Source organism: Rattus norvegicus, unplaced genomic scaffold (assembly GCF_036323735.1).
Source record: "Rattus norvegicus strain BN/NHsdMcwi unplaced genomic scaffold, GRCr8 scaffold_2, whole genome shotgun sequence".
Taxonomy (NCBI): domain Eukaryota; kingdom Metazoa; phylum Chordata; class Mammalia; order Rodentia; family Muridae; genus Rattus; species Rattus norvegicus.
Genome location: NW_026947414.1, coordinates 38,610 through 58,475, shown reverse-complemented (window position 1 = coordinate 58,475; position 19,866 = coordinate 38,610). Strand labels below are relative to the sequence as shown.

Below are 19,866 nucleotides of genomic sequence, written 5' to 3'. Positions count from 1 at the left end.
TCAAAGTCCATATATCTTGTCAGGCTCCACAAATGGGGACACATCCTCTAAATAAGGCCACCAAGGCAACAGGAAGTCTTCTACCATGCTTCTGAACCATCGGGTGATCTTCTCTGCCCCACGGGCCTCCCTGTCCAGTAGCCCCTGCACATCCTCCTGGCTCATATAGCTGTAGCTTCTCACTTCCCTGGGATCTGGGTTCAGCGTAAGGTCCTTCCTTACCAACAGAAGATAGCCAATCTCATGGTCTCCCCAGACGGCATCTGACTGACACTTTTGGTATTTTCGGGTTATGAAGGTTATGTCCTTTATGGAAATCTGTTAAAGTTGTTACAGTATTAATAACAGAGAAAATGGGCATTAGATAGAAAACAGCTCATTTCTTTCCTCATTCCTTTCCAGAATGCCATACAAGCACTTAAGCTTCAAGCAGATGGTAGGCAAATCACAATGAGGAGAGCACCGAACTTGGGTTTCATTTCCTGGTCACTATGGCTTCCTTGTTCACTTACAGTGAAGACCATGTATACAGGACATAAGGCTAAACACAGTTATGTAGTGTAGGACATACAGTTACGGGAAAGATTTCTTTTAGAAAATGCAAATAAAAGCACTGGAGGGCTGGTGATGGTAGTACACGCCTTTAATCCCAGTACTAAGGCAAGGCAAGCAGATCATTGTGAGATCCAGGTTAGCCTAGTTTACAAAGCAAGAACCAGGACAGCCAGGCTTACCTACACACACAGACACACACACACACACTCACACACACACACACACACAAGCACACACACATACACACACACACACACACACACACACACACACACACACACACAAGCACACACACATACACCCTGTAAAAAAAGTTGGGCACTTCATAGGAATGCTGTTTCCTACGGGAGACAGAAGCCATGTTAGCCCAGCAGCCACTCCCTAAGTTACCATTTTATGGATGAAACTTGACAACACTGGCATGTGACCTTCTATGTATCAAACAGATCCCTGAGCACATGAAAAAGTTCATTGAGCCCCATGCTGAGTAAGTGTGTACCTGGTCCTGGGGGATGCCCAGTTCAGCCTGCAGACGTCTCAGGGCCGCCCTCCTCACTCCCACGGCATCCTCCTCTTCCAGCTCCTCAGGCACATATAAAGGGTGACTAGAACAGGAATCTGTAAAATGTCCTGGGGCAGCATACAGCATGCTGCTTTAGAGAGAACACTATTGAATAGGAGCAATTTCCTTCCTGGTCATAGTGTAGAGAGTGGGTTCACCTTGGACTTTTATCAGTATCAGCTCTTCTATATGCAAATAGTAGATTATAAAATCTCAAAACTTGATTCGAGTTGCAAAATGCTTATAATTTAATGTCCTTGTATCGAGTGCGAGTGGGACTGTCTTTCTGTCTCTCTCTCTCTCTCTCTCTCTCTCTCTCTCTCTCTCTCTCTCTCACACACACACACACACACACACACACACACACACGGGGTTGTGAGGGAAGAGTGCTCAAATGTGTTCTCTCACTAGTCATTCCTGTGAGGTTCCCAAACCCTAAGTTAGACTCAAGTGCTCCCTGGGGTTGAGCTGGGTGGCTCACCAGGAAAAGTGTACTTGGCATCTGCTCTCTGCTGAACCAAGAGCTGGTTTTGTGTGTTGAAGAGGACCACACTGAAGACTCGGTGTAGCAGACCTGCAAAGTGACCATGTGCGAGTTAGGGTCATGCTGGAGTCAGCATGGAGTCTGCATATCCATCTCTTTCTCAGTCTCATGCAACTCAGGATGATGGCACCAGGAGTGGCTGGTGATTCTTGCTGGGATAGAACCTATGCCAGTCGACTGCATTTGTTGACTCACACAGTAAGTCTGCAAGTGAGTACTGCAGTTTTCCTCCACTTGTAAACAAAACCTAGAGAGCCAAGAAGTAAAGTAAGCCTTGCAAGGCAGGCTGAGCCCCACTGTGTGAATCTAAAGCTATAACTTGAAAGTATGTCCTAGCTGCTTTGGTCACACTGTGCAGGCATATGGATGACCGAGTGGCACACAGACTCACTGCTTATGCCTGGAAGTTGGGACACATGACGCACCGAGAGGGCTCACAGTGGGGTGTCTCCCACCACCCCCTTTTCCTGAGACACATATAGACCTCACAGGCCTGCCTATGGAGAAGAGGCTGGCCTTGAACTCAGAGAGATAACTTGTCTCTGCTTCTCTACTGGGACTAAAGATGTACAGCGCCACCCCCAGCTTGTCTACAATTTCTGACTTTCCCAATCCCTTCGAGGCAGCAGTCACAGTCTGCATCACCCAGTGCACTGATGGAAGTGTTAGCCTTATCAAGTTAGCAGCAGCCGCAGCAGCACCCGCTGGACAGCTGCCTCCTGACCCTGCATGGCTCAGAGTGGCCCATGGCACCAGGCCTGCACATGGCACCCTCCTTTCCACTCACCCTTGTTGATGTTTTCCATCAGGTGGCAGTTCCTCTTGGTGTCGGCCCCAATGATCTGGTCCTGCTTGTCAATGACAATGAGGATCTCCTCCAGGCGTTTTATCTGGAGTTCATTCAGGTGGGTTTTGCTTGCCTGGAACATACCTGTGAACACCAACGGCCTCTTGTGTAAACAGAAAGCATAAGGGGAGAGAGGTGTGTGAGCCCCTCCAATGTCAGCGCCGGAAGCATGTGCAGATATGGAAGTGTAAGGAGAAGGATGAGGCTTTAGTGATCAGACAGTGAGCTACACGGGCAACTGAGAGTGCTCATGGTCTGAATTTTATTTCTCCATGATGATTAAATCGCTGTGTAGAGAGAGCAGTGTCCTCAAATGAAGCTAACTGTGGGCAAGGGACACTCCTGCACGAATGCCACCAAAGAACGTCTCTACTGTTAGCCATCATTGTCGCTGTCTGGGTCTTCCTTTAATATGTGATATTTTTATCTTTATTAACTTAAGTATTTCTTATTTACATTTTGATTATTATTCCCCTTCCCTGTTTCCAGAGCAACATGCCCCTATCCCCTCCCCCTCCCCTTCTATATGGGCTTCCCCTCCCCACCCTCCCCCCATTACCGCCCTCCCCCAAACAATCACATTCACTGTGGGTTCAGCCTTCGCAGGACCCAGGGCTTCCCCTTCCACTGGTGCTCTTACTAGGATATTCATTGCTACCTATGAGGTCAGAGTCCAGGGTCAGTCCATGCATAGTCCTTAGGTAGTGGCTTAGTCCCTGGAAGCTCTGGTTGCTTGGCATTGTTGTACATATGGGGTCTTGAGCCCCTTCAAGCTCTTCCAGACCTTCTCTGATTCCTTCAATGGGGGTCCCAATCTTAGTTCAGTGGATTACTGCTGGCATTCGCCTCTGTATTTGCTGTATTCTGGGTGTGTCTCTCAGGAGCGATCTACATCCGATTCCTGTCGGTCTGCACTTCTTTGTTTCATCCATCTTATCTAATTGGGTGGGTGTATATGTATGGGCCACATGTGGGGCAGGCTCTGAATGGGTGTTCCTTCTGTTTCTGTTTTAATCTTTGCCTCTCTATTCCCTGCCAAGGGTATTCTTGTTCCCCTTTTAGAGAAGGAGTAAAGCATTTGCATTTTGGTCATCCTTCTTGAGTTTCATGTGTTCTATGCATGTAGGGTAATTCAAGCATTTGGGCTAATAGCCACTTATCAATGAGTGTATACTATGTGTGTTTTTCTGTGATTGGGTTACCTCACTTAGGATGATATTTTCCAGTTCCATCCATTAGCCTATGAATTTCAAAAGTCATTGTTATTGATAACTGAGTAGTATTCCATTGTTTAGATGTACCACATTTTCTGTATCCATTCTTCTGTTGAAGGGCATCTGGATTCTTTCCAGCTTCTGGCTATTATAAATAAGGCTGCTATGAACATAGTGGAGCACGTGTCTTTGTTATATGTTGGGGCATCTTTTGGGTATATGCCCAAGAGAGGTATAGCTGGGTCCTCAGGTAGTTCAATGTCCAATTTTCTGAGGAACCTCCAGACTGATTTCCAGAATGGTTGTACCAGTTTGCAGTCCCAGCAGCAATGGAGGAGTGTTCCTCTTTCTCTGCATCCTCGCCAGCATCTGCTGTCACCTGAGTTTTTGATCTTAGCCATTCTCACTGGTGTGAGGTGAAATCTCAGGGTTGTTTTGATTTGCATTTCCCTTATGACTAAAGATGTTGAACATTTCTTTAGGTGTTTCTCAGCCTTTTGGCATTCCTCAGCTGTGAATTCTTTGTTTAGCTCTGAACCCCACTTTTTAATAGGGTCATTTGTCTCCCTGCGGTCTAACTTCTTGAGTTCTTTGTATATTTTGGATATAAGCCCTCTATCTGTTGTAGGATTGGTAAAGATCTTTTCCCAATCTGTTGGTTGCCATTTTGTCCTAACCACAGTGTCCTTTGCCTTACAGAAGCTTTGCAGTTTTATGAGATCCCATTTGTCAATTCTTGATCTTAGAGCATAAGCCGTTGGTGTTTTGTTCAGGAAATTTTTTCCAGTACCCATGTGTTCGAGATGCTGCCCTAGTTTTTCTTCTATTAGTTTGAGTGTATCTGGTTTGATGTGGAGGTCCTTGATCCACTTAGACTTAAGTTTTGTACAGGGTGATAAGCATGGATCGATTTGCATTCTGCTACATGTTGACCTCCAGATGAACCAGCACCATTTGCTGAAAATGCTATCTTATTTCCATTGGATGGTTTTGGCTCCTTTGTCAAAAATCAAGTGCCCATAGGTGTGTGGGTTCATTTCTGGGTCTTCAATTCTGTTCCATTGGTCTATCTGTCTGTCTCTGTACCAATACCATGCAGTTTTTATCACTATTGCTCTGTAATACTGCTTGAGTTCAGGGGTAGTGATTCCCTCATAAGTCCTTTTATTGTTGAGGATAGTTTTAGCTATCCTGGGTTTTTGTTATTCCAGATGAATTTGCAAATTGTTCTGTCTAGCTCTTTGAAGAATTGGATTGGTATTTTGATGGGGATTGCATTGAATCTGTAGATCGCTTTTAGTAAAATGGCCATTTTTACTATATTGATCCTGCCAACGCATGGGAGATCTTTCTATCTTCGGAGGTTTTCTTCAATTTCTTTCTTCAGTGTCTTGAAGTTCTTATTGTACAGATCTTTTACTTGCTTGGTTAAAGTCACACCGAGGTACTTTATATTATTTGGGTCTATTATGAAGGGTGTCATTTCCCTAATTTCTTTCTCGGCTTGTTTCTCTTTTGTGTAGAGGAAGGCTACTGATTTATTTGAGTTAATTTTATACCCAGCCACTTTGCTGAAGTTGTTTATCAGCTTTAGTAGTTCTCTGGTGGAACTTTTGGGATCAGTTAAATATACTATCATGTCATCTGCAAATAGTGATATTTTGACTTCTTCTTTTCCGATCTGTATCCCCTTGACCTCCTTTTGTTGTCTGATTGCTCTGGCTAGAACTTCAAGAACTATATTGAATAAGTAGGGAGAGAGTGGGCAGCCTTGTCTAGTCCCTGATTTTAGTGGGATTGCTTCAAGTTTCTCTCCATTTAGTTTAATGTTAGCAACTGGTTTGCTGTATATAGCTTTTACTATGTTTAGGTATGGGCCTTGAATTCCTATTCTTTCCAGGACTTTTATCATGAAGGGGTGTTGAATTTTGTCAAATGCATTCTCAGCATCTAATGAAATGATCAGGTGTTTTTGTTCTTTCAGTTTGCTTATATAATGGATCACGTTGATGGTTTTCCATATATTAAACCATCCCTGCATGCCTGGGATGAAGCCTACTTGATCATGGTGGATGATTGTTTTGATGTGCTCTTGGATTCGGTTTGCCAGAATTTTATTGAGTATTTTTGCGTCGATATTCATAAGGGAAATTGGTCTGAAGTTCTCTTTCTTTGTTGGGTCTTTGTGTGGTTTAGGTATAAGAGTAATTGTGGCTTCATAGAAGGAATTCGGTAGTGCTCCATCTGTTTCAATTTTGTGGAATAGTTTGGATAATATTGGTATGAGGTCTTCTATGAAGGTTTGATAGAATTCTGCACTAAACCCATCTGGACCTGGGCTCTTTTTGGTTGGGAGACCTTTAATGACTGCTTCTATTTCCTTAGGAGTTATGGGGTTGTTTAACTGGTTTATCTGTTCCTGATTTAACTTCGGTACCTGATATTTGTCTAGGAAATTGTGCTTTTCCTGTAGATTTTCAAGTTTTGTTGAATATAGGCTTTTATAGTAAGTTCTGATGATTTTTTGAATTTCCTCTGAATCTGTAGTTATGTCTCCCTTTTCATTTCTGATTTTGTTAATTTGGACACACTCTCTGGGTCCTCTCGTTAGTCTGGCTAAGGGTTTATCTATCTTGTTGATTTTCTCAAAGAACCAACTTTTGGTTCTGTTGATTCTTTTTTTTTTTTTTTTTTTAAAGATTTATTTATTTATTATATATAAGTACACTGTAGCTGTCTTCAGATGTACCAGAAGAGGGCATCAGATCTCTTTACAGATGGTTGTGAGCCACCATGTGGTTGCTGGGAATTGAACTCATGACCTCTGGAAGAGCAGTCGGGTGCTCTTAACCGCTGAGCCATCTCTCCAGCCCCGGTTCTGTTGATTCTTTCTATGGTCCTTTTTGTTTCTACTTGGCTGATTTCAGCTCTGAGTTTGGTTATTTCCTGCCTTCTACTCCTCCTGGGTGTATTTGCTTCTTTTTGTTCTAGAGCTTTTAGGTGTGCTGTCGAGCTGGTGACATACGCTCTCTCCTGTTTCTTTCTGCAGGCACTCAGTGCTATGAGTTTTCCTCTTAGCACAGCTTTCATTGTGTCCCATAAGTTTGGGTATGCTGTACCTTCATTTTCATTAAATTGAAAGAAGTCTTTAATTTCTTTCTTTATTTCTTCCTTGACCAGATTATTGTCGAGTAGAGCATTGTTCAACTTCCACGTATATGTGGGCATTCTTCCCTTAATGTTATTGAAGACCAGCTTTAGGCCGTGGTGGTCTGATAGCACGCATGGAATTATTTCTATCTTTCTGTACCTGTTGAGACCCATTTTTTGACCAGTTATATGGTCAATTTTGGAGAAAGTACCATGAGGAGCTGAGAAGAATGTATATCCTTTTGCTTTAGGATAGAATGTTCTATAAATATCTGTTAAGTCCATTTGGTTCATGACTTCTCTTAGTCTGTCTAGGTCTCTGTTTAATTTCTGTTTCCATGATCTGTCCATTGATGAGAGTGGGGTGTTGAAATCTCCTACTATTATTGTGTGAGATGCAATGTGTGCTTTGAGCTTTAGTAATGTTTCTTTTATGTATGTAGGTGCCCTTGTATTTGTAGCATAGATATTCAGGATTGAGAGTTCATCTTGGTGGATTTTTCCTTTGATGAATATGAAGTGACCTTCCTTATCTTTTTTGTTGACTTTTAGTTGAAAATTGATTCTATTTGATATTGGAATGGCTACCCCAGCTTGCTTCTTCAGACCATTTGCTTGGAAAGTTGATTTCCAGCCTTTCACTCTGAGGTAGTGTCTGTCTTTGTCTCTGAGGTGTGTTTCTTATAGGCAGCAGAATGCAGGGTCCTCGTTGTGTATCCAGTTTGTTAATCTATGTCTTTTTATTGGGGAGTTGAGTCCATTGATGTTGAGAGATATTAAGGAATAGCGATTATTGCTTCCCGTTATATTCATATTTGGATGTGAGGTTATGCTTGTGTGCTTTTCTTCTCTTTGTTTTGTTGCCAAGGTGATTAGTTTCTTGCTTTTTCTAGGGTGTAGCTTGCCTCCTTATGTTGGGCTTTACCATTTATTATCCTTTGTAGCGCTGGATTTGTAGAAAGATATTGCGTAAATATGTTTTCGTCATGGAATATCTTGATTTCTCCATCTATGTTAATTGAGAGTTTTGCAGGATACAGTAACCTGGGCTGGCATTTGTGTTTTCTTAGGGTCTGTATGACATCTGTCCAGGATCTTCTGGCTTTCATAGTCTCTGGCGAAAAGTCTGGTGTGATTCTGATAGGTCTGTCTTTATATGTTTCTTGACCTTTTTCCCTTACTGCTTTTAATATTCTTTCTTTATTTTGTGCATTTGGTGTTTTGACTATTATGTGACGGGAGGTGTTTCTTTTCTGGTCCAACCTATTTGGAGTTCTGTAGGCTTCTTGTATGCTTATGGGTAATTTTTTCTTTAGGTTAGGGAAGTTTTCTTCTGTGATTTTGTTGAAGATATTTACTGGTCCTTTGAGCTAGGAGTCTTTACTCTCTTCTATACCTATTATCCTTAGGTTTGATCTTCTCATTGAGTCCTGGATTTCCTGTATGTTTTGGACCAGTAGCTTTTTCTGCTTTACATTATCTTTGACAGGTGAGTCGATGAATTCTATGGAATCTTCTGCTCCTGAGATTCTCTCTTCTATCTCTTTTGTTCTGTTGGTGATGCTTGTATCTACGGCTCCTTGTCTCTTCCTTTGGTTTTCTATATCCAGGGTTGTTTCCATGTGTTCTTTTTTGATTGCTTCTATTTTCATTTTTAATTCCTTCAACTGTTTGATTGTGTTTTCCTGGAATTCTTTCAGGGATTTTTGTGATTCCTCTCTGTAGGCTTCTACTTGTTTATTTATGTTTTCCTGTGTTTCTGTAAGGGAGTTCTTCATGTCTTTCTTGAAGTCCTCCAGCATCATGATGAAGTGTGATTTTGAATCTAGATCTTGCTTTTCTGGTGTGTTTGCTTTGGTGGGAGAATTGGGCTCCAATGATGCCATGTAGTCTTGGTTTCTGTTGCTTGGATTTCTGTGCTTGACTCTCGCCATCAGATTATCTCTAGTGTTACTGTGTTCTGCTATTTCTGACAGTGGCTAGACTGTCCTATAAGCCTGTGTGTCAGGAGTGCTGTAGACCTGTTTTCCTGTTTTCTTTCAGCCAGTTCTGAGAACAAAGTGTTCTGCTTTTGGGCATGTAGTTTTTCCTATCTACAGGTCTTCAGCTATTCCTGTGGGCCTGTGCCCTGAGTTCACCAGGCAGGTCTTTGGAGCAGAAAAGTTGGTCTTACCTGTGGTCCCGAGGCTCAAGTTTGCGCGTGGGGTGTTGCTTATGAGCTCTTCGTGGGGGTAGCAACCAGGAGAACCTGTGCCGCCCTTTCTGGGAGCCCCCATGCACCAGAGTCCCAGATGGCGTTTGGTGTTTTCCTCTGGATTCAGAGATGTGGGCAGAGTGTAGTCTCTTCTGGTTTCCCAGGCGTGTCTGCCTCTCTGAAGGTTTAGCTCTCCCTCCCATGGGATTTGGGTGCAGAAAACTGTTTATCCAGTCAGTCCATTCAGGTTCCGGCGGTGTCTCATTCGCAGGAGACCTGCTGCTCCTGTGCCCTTATCTATGGGAACCCAGAGGCCGTATACAGTTTCCTCTTGGGCCAGGGATGTGGGCAGGGGTGGGCAGTGTTGGTGGTCTCTTCCGCTCTGCAGTCTCAGGAGTGCCCACCCTGAGAGTTTTAACTAGTTGTTCCCTTGATTCTTCGAGCTCTTAAAAAGTTTTCCACTGCAGTCTACAGAAATATCACTTTCCTCCCTAAAACTTCTGTGTGGTGCATCTGATATGCTGTAGTCTCTGTAGAGCAGAGGCTCAGACAAGGACCACTGCGATCCCGGTCATCTCTCTGCCTTTTATAGTCATCACTTGCAACTGCAGAATTCCCTCCGGTGGGATGTGTGCTGCATGATTATAACAACATACAGGAGGAATTTGTGGCTGGACAGGGGTTGGGCACCTTTGGTCATAGCACTCCAGAGGCAGAGGCAGATGGATCTCTGAGTTTGAGTCTAGCCTGATCTACTTAGTGAGTTCCAGAACAGCCTGGACTACACAGAAAAACCCTGTCTCCAAAAACTAAAATAAATAGAAAGATAAAAAGGTAAGTAGATGATTGAAAGATAGGTAGGTAGGTAGGTAGGTAGGTAGGTAGATAGATAGATAGATAGATAGATAGATAGATAGATAGATAGATAGAATAAAGTTAAAAGAGGCAGAAATTTGCATTTCTAATCAGGTTCATTAACTTCACAGAAGCTCGCCCTCATTTGGTGAGCTAAACCCCAGAATTCCAGTTGCTTTCAGGTCTAACTCTATGCTATCTAGTAATGATTTACAAGAGAAAATACAGGACTGTTTTGGACAAATGTAAAAAGAAGTCAAAACATTCATTTTCTTCAAAGTGAGGAAGGGGTGAATATTTTTGGCAAAATGCTATACCTATATTATAAAAAATGTTGAATGTCTATTCCAAACTACCTTTAATCTATAAAATTCATGGAAATGCTCAATGCAGACTCTGGAGCCATTGGCTTGTTAGTCGGCGTTCTGGAACTGTGATAAAATAGCTGGGAAACAAACTTAGTACACAGGGACGAATGCTTTGGGTTTACTGTATCAAAGTCTCAATGTGTGTTTATGGCTCAATTGCTTTCGACCTAAGGTAAGACAGAAAGCAGTAAGGCAAAAGCTAGAGCTATGAGGTAGGTAGAAGAGGGCAAAGTTCATGTTGGCAGGGAAGCACAAAGAGAGAGAGAGACGCACAGAGAAGAGTAAATCCTTCACAGGCATAACCCACCTAGATCCCACCTCCTTAGAGCCCATTATCTATGAGTTCAATAGATTTGCCCGCTGTTGCAATAAGAAAGCCCCAATGTTCTAGTCACCTAAACCATCTATCATCAATCCTGCATCAGGGTAAACACTTAAATGCATGGGCTTTGGGAGAAACATTTCTGAACTAACTAATAACAAGCAGATGAAAAAAAAAAACTAGCTGGGTTTGGGGATTTAGCTCAGTGGTAGAGCGCTTGCCTAGCAAGCGGAAGGCCCTGGGTTCGGTCCCCAGCTCCGAAAAAAAAAAAAGAAAAAAGAAAGAAAAAACTAGCTATTTTGATTTTTCTAAGTTTTTTGGGTTGTTTTTTTTTGTTTTTGTTTTTTTTTGTTTTTTGACTAATGAGAAAAGTAATTTCTTGTTACTACAAAAACAAAAAGGTTTTTTTGTTAACTGCTTTGCCATTTGCTGTCTTATTGCATTCGGTCGTTTTTCTTGTCAATAAATAAAAACTGAGAACAAATTACCTGTTCCTTCACTGAGTATTGTATGGCCTATAGTCCTGGGGTGATTGTTGGAATAAGGAATTCATAGGATTTCAAGGTAGAACTGGTCACTTGGAGAGGAGGGCTTCTGTCATTAGGATCTCTTCTCTGTCATTCCCAGTCTTGTCCCTTGCCACATTTAGACTCAGTGCTTTTGTCCTGATGACATCCCCAGCAGAGTCGAGGAGTCATCTGCACTCGTCATCACCGACCCTTCTTGGTTGATTTCACACTGTGATGTTTCTCCCAACAACTTCCCAGCGCACTGTTGGGGAGCACTGATTCCAACGATAATTCAAAGATGAGTGTAGAACCCATGACATCTATAGGTTTGCCACATTAAAGACCGTGGTTAGTGTATTCAATTTCCCATCTGAGCAGAGCCATTTCACACTTTGACAGTAATAGATCCTACTGTGAGGAGGGAATGTGATGCAGTCCTCAAAATGTTTCCCTTGCAAGTCTAAAGACCTGGGTTTGATCCTCAGAACTCAGGTAGAGATGTAAGGTGCAGGACCAGGTGAGAGGCCCTTACTGCTAAAAGCACGTATGAGTCAAGACTGGAGAGCCCAGTTCAATCCCTGGACACACGTAAAGGTGAAGGGAGAGAACCAACTGTGCAATTGTCCTCTGACCTCCCCAACAGTGCTGTGGAACATTCCACTCCCCATATTAATGATCGGTGTAATCATTTCATTGTAATAAATCACAGTACTAAGGCAAAGACAGGAAAATCCCTAGGGCTTACTGCTTCCTCAATCTAGCCTAGTGAGAGATCCTGCTCCCAGGAGTTGGCTGGTGCTTGTGAGGCCGACACCCACCTTCCTGTGGTGTCTCTTGTACACATACAATCCCCATATGCAGCTGAACATGTGAACCTGTACATAATGTACACATGCATACAGCACACACATATAACACACACACACACACACACACACTCACCTGATGAACCACTAAACTCCACAATGAGACCCAAGCAGGGCCATGTGTGACAGCAGACAGACAGATTCTTTCAGCTCAGCCACACCTGCCCATTCAGTCTACACTGACAAAACCCTGCCCCAAATCCTTCTAAGGGTTCTGTTGTTGTTGTTTTCACCAAAAATGGTCAGTCTTTCTTCTCCTTCCAACTAAGACTCTGCATTGCAAACAAGCTTCCAAATACTCCTGCTGGTTCCGGGCTGAGCTTAGAATAGGAAAGATGACTGAAGTATCCGCACCACACAGGACACGTCATTTAAACCCAAGCTCAAGCTCTGCTTGAAGTGGAACAATACACAGATCCTACTTGGGGTTTTTATTGCTGCAGTGAAACACCATAACCAAAGCAACTCAGGGAGGAAAGGGTTTATTTTTCTTATGCTTTTGACTACTGTTCACTACTGAAGGAAGTCAGGACAGGAACTCGGAGGCAGAAGCTGATGCACAAACCATGGATGGGTGCTGTTACTGGCTTCTCCTCATGGCCTGCTCAGCCTGCTTTCTTATACAACCTAGGATGACCAGCCCAGCAGTGGACCAATGAACAATGGACTGGGCACTTTCCCTGTCAATCACCAATTTAAACAATGCCCTACAGGTCCTATGGTGGCATTTGGCAACTGAAGTTTCTTCTTCTCTAATGATTGTAGCTTTGTCAAGTTGACATCATGCTAGACAGCACAACATACAAAATATTTTGACTTTTTCTACAAATAATATGTTCCAGCTTCAGGAAATAGTGATGGTTTGGGTGTGTGTGTGTGTGTGTGTGTGTGTGTGTGTGTGTGTGTGTGTATTGTGTGTGTGTATAAAATAAAAGCAAGGATGTGAAGAACCAACAAAATGATTGTCAGGCAATCTGGAGTCCCTAGATAAATTTAAGGTCTACAACCCCTCACACTTTTTACATGCATACATACATACATACACTCAATATGTATTTCTTGTTACTAGACTCAAACAGAGCTAGGAGCCACTGTCAACTTTAATATTTACATGTGATCATTTTAGGGGCAGGGGGAGATGGTTCGACACTTAAGAGTGCTCACTGCTCTTCCAGAGGATCTCAGTTCAGTTCCCAACATGCACCTACATGATAGGTCAAAACCATTTGCAACACCAGCTCCACGGGATCTGATGAATCTTCTGATATCTACCTGTTCCTGCACGCACATGGTGTGTGTGGGCGTGTGTGCCAATACACACACACACACACACACACACACACACACACACACAAACACACACACTTTCACAAAATAAGATAAACACATAGAAAACGTGATCAGTCTTGGTATGACCTTCAGGGTAAGTAGCTTTACTCCTTTGGGCCAGTGCAGAGGCTCCATGTAAGTGACCACAGCCTAAGTATTTTATTTAATCAATAATTTGGCTAAGTAGCAATCTAATCGGAACGTCTAGACTAACTTTACATGAGTTCATTGAGATGCATGGTGTTGGGAATGGAAAAATGTTGGTTTTTATTTGTGTGTTCATTACAATAATGTGACTTTTAAAATTAATATATGTATGTATACATATATGTAACTTATATATAAAAGTAAAGATTTGATTTATTCAACATATTGTGTATATGTTTGAATTTTTGCATTTCAGCTGAGATTACAAAGACATTATATGAATAAAACTTAGAAGGGACTGAATATTTTTTCTGCAATGCAAAAAGAAGTCAAGCCTTGAAGAATCTTTAACACAGTGTGGCTCTTTCTGTAGACAGGCCCGTCCCAGTGTTAACTGCAATTTTCCTTCTTTCACTCTGAAACAGTAGAGAGCCATGTGTTTTCCAGAGAAAGAAGACAGACCACTTACAGCATGGAATGACATTCAAACACCTACTTGGTGAAACTTAAGTCAGCTGCTACATCCCAGTTGTTGGCATAAAAACTGAATCCAGCGGGTGGAGGAGAGAGAGGAGATGGGCTGGGGCAGGAGATCAGCCTAGTTCAGACCTACAGGGAGGGATGTTAAGACTTTCCTTAAGACTCCACTGCATCTTCTCAAGTTTGAGTCGGAGAAGGTTACACGGACAGAAGTAGATGCCTGAGTGAGTGTGCATGGCCTGCCAGGGAGAGGGACGTTAGCATGCATGTACCTTGGGAGAGTGTGACGGGATGCGGCTGGGTAGGTGGCCTCCACACATAGTCTCTACTCCAGGCACTGATGCTTCAGATTTGGGGCCTTCATTTATTTAATTTTGTGTGCATTGGTGTGAAGTTGTCAGATCCCCTGGAACTGGAGTTATGGACAGTTGTGAGCTGCCTTGTGGGTGCTGGGAATAGAACCTGGGTCCTTCAGAAGAGCAGACTGTGCTCTTAACCACTGAGCCGTCTCTCCAGCCCCGCTCCTGCTTTTTCATTTTAAATTTAGTTTATTTTGCTCTGCTCTGACCTGACTACTGTATTGGAGATGAAAAGCATTCTGACATCGCTATGGACTTCTGTGTTCTAGACATGTACAACTACCTAATTCAAACTGCCGCCTCGGCCTTTTTATTTTACTTTATGTGCTTTTGGGGTTAAGTGCAATCAAGACTCTTGAATAATGTTACAGTGACTTGAGCCTCTAAGATCTCAGATAAACTACAGTGGAATACTTAATGCATGGATTCCAGGAAAAAAGTTGCAACACCTGTCATTCTTATTCATCTATGCTAATACACTGAGGTAGGCACACCGTCTGTCAGTCTCCAGTGGGAAGGGATAAGGACAGAGACCGTTTTGTCACAGAGCCAAATCTGAAAAGGTCTTCCAACAGGATACTACTGTGTTACCACGTATAAAGGAAGCTGCAGCTGAGGTCTCCTGTGTCCATTCACTCCCGGGTTTCAGAGGCGGCACAAACAAAACTTCAGAGAAGGTGAGAGCCTAAGTCTGTCTGTGCCTAACGGTTGGTATCTCAGAGCTGTGCTGTCAGTGCGGTGTGTATCTCTCTGACCCAGGCACTCGTCTCCTGGCTTCCTTAGCATGATCACCCTGTATTGGGAGTGGGCTGCATGGGCTTGTGGGAACATTTATTTATCTATTCTGTAGTACTGCGCATTGGGTCTCAGGTCCTCGCTCAGATAAAACAAGTTCCCTATCACTGAACTCTATTCCCAACCCTGGTGCTTTTGATTTCTCCAGTTCTACATTCTCCTGGACTTCTTTTGTGAACAGGCAAGTATCAAATACAAAAAAAAATAATAATCGCAAATTAAAGGAAGACACAGAGAGCGACAATGATGGCTAACAGTAGAGACGTTATTTGGTGGCATTCGTGCAGGAGTGTCCCTTGCCCACAGTTAGCTTCATTTGAGGACACTGCTCTCTCTACACAGCGATTTAATCATCATGGAGAAATAAAATTCAGACCATGAGCACTCTCAGTTGCCCGTGTAGCTCACTGTCTGATCATTAAAGCCTCATCCTTCTCGTTACACTTCCATATCTGCACATGCTTCCGGCGCTGACATTGGAGGGGCTCACACACCTCTCTCCCCTTATGCTTTCTGTTTACACAAGAGGCCGTTGGTGTTCACAGGTATGTTCCAGGCAAGCAAAACCCACCTGAATGAACTCCAGATAAAACGCCTGGAGGAGATCCTCATTGTCATTGACAAGCAGGACCAGATCATTGGGGCCGACACCAAGAGGAACTGCCACCTGATGGAAAACATCAACAAGGGTGAGTGGAAAGGAGGGTGCCATGTGCAGGCCTGGTGCCATGGGCCACTCTGAGCCATGCAGGGTCAGGAGGCAGCTGTCCAGCGGGTGCTGCTGCGGCTGCTGCTAACTTGATAAGGCTAACACTTCCATCAGTGCACTGGGTGATGCAGACTGTGACTGCTGCCTCGAAGGGATTGGGAAAGTCAGAAATTGTAGACAAGCTGGGGGTGGCGCTGTACATCTTTAGTCCCAGTAGAGAAGCAGAGACAAGTTATCTCTCTGAGTTCAAGGCCAGCCTCTTCTCCATAGGCAGGCCTGTGAGGTCTATATGTGTCTCAGGAAAAGGGGGTGGTGGGAGACACCCCACTGTGAGCCCTCTCGGTGCGTCATGTGTCCCAACTTCCAGGCATAAGCAGTGAGTCTGTGTGCCACTCGGTCATCCATATGCCTGCACAGTGTGACCAAAGCAGCTAGGACATACTTTCAAGTTATAGCTTTAGATTCACACAGTGGGGCTCAGCCTGCCTTGCAAGGCTTACTTTACTTCTTGGCTCTCTAGGTTTTGTTTACAAGTGGAGGAAAACTGCAGTACTCACTTGCAGACTTACTGTGTGAGTCAACAAATGCAGTCGACTGGCATAGGTTCTATCCCAGCAAGAATCACCAGCCACTCCTGGTGCCATCATCCTGAGTTGCATGAGACTGAGAAAGAGATGGATATGCAGACTCCATGCTGACTCCAGCATGACCCTAACTCGCACATGGTCACTTTGCAGGTCTGCTACACCGAGGCTTCAGTGTGGTCCTCTTCAACACACAAAACCAGCTCTTGGTTCAGCAGAGAGCAGATGCCAAGTACACTTTTCCTGGTGAGCCACCCAGCTCAACCCCAGGGAGCACTGGAGTCTAACTTAGGGTTTGGGAACCTCACAGGAATGACTAGTGAGAGAACACATCTGAGCACTCTTCCCTCACAACCCCGTGTGTGTGTGTGTGTGTGTGAGAGAGAGAGAGAGAGAGAGAGAGAGAGAGAGAGAGAGAGAAAGAGAGACAGAGAGACAGAGAGACAGAAAGACAGTCCCACTCGCACTCGATACAAGGACATTAAATTATAAGCATTTTGCAACTCGAATCAAGTTTTGAGATTTTATAATCTACTATTTGCATATAGAAGAGCTGATACTGATAAAAGTCCAAGGTGAACCCACTCTCTACACTATGACCAGGAAGGAAATTGCTCCTATTCAATAAAGAGTGTTCTCTCTAAAGCTGCATGCTGTATGTTGCCCCAGGACATTTTACAGATTCCTGTTCTAGTCACCCTTTATATGTGCCTGAGGAGCTGGAAGAGGAGGATGCCGTGGGAGTGAGGAGGGCGGCCCTGAGACGTCTGCAGGCTGAACTGGGCATCCCCCAGGACCAGGTACCCACTCACTCAGCATGGGGCTCAATGAACTTTTTCATGTGCTCAGGGATCTGTTTAATACACAGAATGTCACATGCCAGTGTTGTCAAGTTTCATCCATCAAATGATCACTGAGGGAGTGGCTGCTGGCTAACATGGCTTCTGTCTCCCATAGGAAACAGCATTCCTATGAAGTGCCCAACTTTTTTTAGAGGGTGCATGTGTGTGTGTTTCTGTGTGTGTATGTGTGTGTGTGTGTGTGTGTGTGTGTGTGTGTGTGTGTGTGTAGGTGAGCCTGGCTGTCCTGGTTTGTGTGTGTGTGCATGTGCGTGTGCGTGTGTGTGTGTGTGTGTGTGTGTGTGTGTGTGTGTGTGTAGGTGAGCCTGGCTGTCCTGGTTTGTGTGTGTGTGCATGTGCGTGTGTGTGTGTGTGTGTGTGTGTGTGTGTGTGTGTGTAGGTGAGCCTGGCTGTCCTGGTTTGTGTGTATGTGCGTGTGTGTGTGTGTGTGTGTGTGTGTGTGTGTGTGTGTGTGTGTGTGTGTAGGTAAGCCTGGCTGTCCTGGTTCTTGCTTTGTAGACTAGGCTAACCTGGATCTCACAATGATCTGCTTGCCTTGCCTTAGTACTGGGATTAAAGGCGTGTACTACCATCACCAGCCCTCCAGTGCTTTTATTTGCATTTTCTAAAAGAAATCTTTCCCGTAACTGTATGTCCTACACTACATAACTGTGTTTAGCCTTATGTCCTGTATACATGGTCTTCACTGTAAGTGAACAAGGAAGCCATAGTGACCAGGAAATGAAACCCAAGTTCGGTGCTCTCTTCATTGTGATTTGCCTACCATCTGCTTGAAGCTTAAGTGCTTGTATGGCATTCTGGAAAGGAATGAGGAAAGAAATGAGCTGTTTTCTATCTAATGCCCATTTTCTCTATTATTAATACTGTAACAACTTTAACAGATTTCCATAAAGGACATAACCTTCATGACCCGAAAATACCAAAAGTGTCAGTCAGATGCCGTCTGGGGAGACCATGAGATTGGCTATCTTCTGTTGGTGAGGAAGGACCTTACGCTGAACCCAGATCCCAGGGAAGTGAGAAGCTACAGCTATATGAGCCAGGAGGATGTTCAGGAGCTACTGGACAGGGAGGCCCGTGGGGCAGAGAAGATCACCCCATGGTTCAGAAGCATGGTAGAAGACTTCCTGTTGCCTTGGTGGCCTTATTTAGAGGATGTGTCCCCATTTGTGGAGCCTGACAAGATATATGGACTTTGAGGGGTGTAGAAAAGTAATGGTTGAAGCAGGGATTGGGTGTGGGAAATGACAGCAGCTAAGAGTACTTGCTCCTGTTCACTCTTATGACCTCTGTGGGTACCTGGAATGAACTATGTGGTATACATACAGATCAAGGCAAATAACTCGTGTGCATAAAATTATAAAATGTCTCAAAAACAAAGTTCTTTAATAACCCATGGGTAAAACTAGCATGTATGACAGAACCTTGAGTTCTAATTTCCTTTTTGCTTGCACTTTCCTAATTGCTTGCACTAAATAAAATTCAAGCTCTTCATTTCATTTAAGTGCTTCCTCTTTCTCTCCAGCTCAGAATATTTCTGTATCATCTATGGAAAAATATCTCTTTTCTCCTAAAACCTCCCTGTGGTGTCACCACCGTCCCTTGTGTTACATAGGCTCACCTGATCAGGGCTCTCTCTGTAGGCAGCATGTGGTGCGTGAGGATTACATAAGAGCTTTGTTGGTTTTCACCGGGTTCACAGATTTCACAAGGACTCTTTGTGGAGCTGATGAGCTTAATCAAGTACTTCCTGTTGAATTTTTACCTAGGCCACTGCTGACCCCCAGTACAAAACATTAAGCCTGTCTTCTACATGTTAAATAACGGCCAAAAAGCAAGCAGCTTAATGTTCGACAGTATAGATCAACGAATAAATTTGCCTGGTCAAATGTTATTGTGAATATACTTACCAATAATGATGGAAACACATAATCTTTACTATGAGAATTGTGCTAGAAGATTCAGTCATCAAAAAACTCCCTGTTCCCCATAGTACTGGGTATGTTTCTTTTCTTTTTTCAAAGACAGGGTCTCACTATAAGTTCTGGCTGTCTTAGAACTCACTGTAGACCAGGCTAGCATTCCACTCAGAGATCCCTCTACTTCTGCCTCCCAGGTGCTGGATCAAAGGCATTTTCCACTACACCAAGCTTGGGCAACTGTCTTGAAAATTAAAAACATCCAGTGGATGTTGCCTAATTCTTCCTTGAGTAGGAGTCATTATTCCTATAATGAATTCAGAGTTCAACAGGCTGACTTGGAGGGAACAAATTCTAACACCGAAACCCCAGGATGTCTTTTCTCCCATCTCTCCTGTCGTGCTGCAACATTTAGACTCAGTAGATTTTCCCTGCTGGAATGCCCAGGAAGAATCTAAGCTTCAAATTAAGCAAAAATCCCTCACAGTTGTGCTCGCCATTTTGGGGTTTTAGTTAATCCCCATAGTCAGGTTGACAACCAAGAATAGGCATCACGCCCTTCCCACTGTGAACAGTAACTTTTACCTTGTTGGAAATAGACCCTAACTTCAGATCACTGTATTATTGATATTATCACAGACAGATCTAGGGAAAACTTTGATCCAGTGAACATTTTCTGGTTATAAACATTTTTCGTT

General features: G+C 43.6%; 2 protein-coding genes across 2 annotated transcripts; one reads left to right on the top strand and one right to left on the bottom strand.

The window, feature by feature from the left end:
* Idi2-ps1 (isopentenyl-diphosphate delta isomerase 2, pseudogene 1) lies at nt 1-2,944 on the bottom strand. Its single transcript, XM_063280707.1, has 4 exons — nt 2,449-2,944; nt 1,599-1,691; nt 1,055-1,185; nt 1-318 (listed from the first exon to the last, which is right to left on the bottom strand). The coding sequence occupies exons 1-4, from the start codon at nt 2,588-2,590 to the stop codon at nt 1-3; spliced, it is 684 nt and encodes a 227-aa protein (XP_063136777.1). The 5' UTR covers nt 2,591-2,944.
* An 11,289-nt stretch (nt 2,945-14,233) lies between these two features.
* LOC134484812 (isopentenyl-diphosphate delta-isomerase 2-like) lies at nt 14,234-18,448 on the top strand. Its single transcript, XM_063280704.1, has 5 exons — nt 14,234-14,243; nt 15,642-15,785; nt 16,543-16,635; nt 17,059-17,189; nt 18,131-18,448. Exons 1-5 carry the CDS (start codon nt 14,234-14,236, stop codon nt 18,446-18,448), a joined length of 696 nt encoding a protein of 231 aa, XP_063136774.1.
* Nucleotides 18,449-19,866: the final 1,418 nt, after the last annotated feature.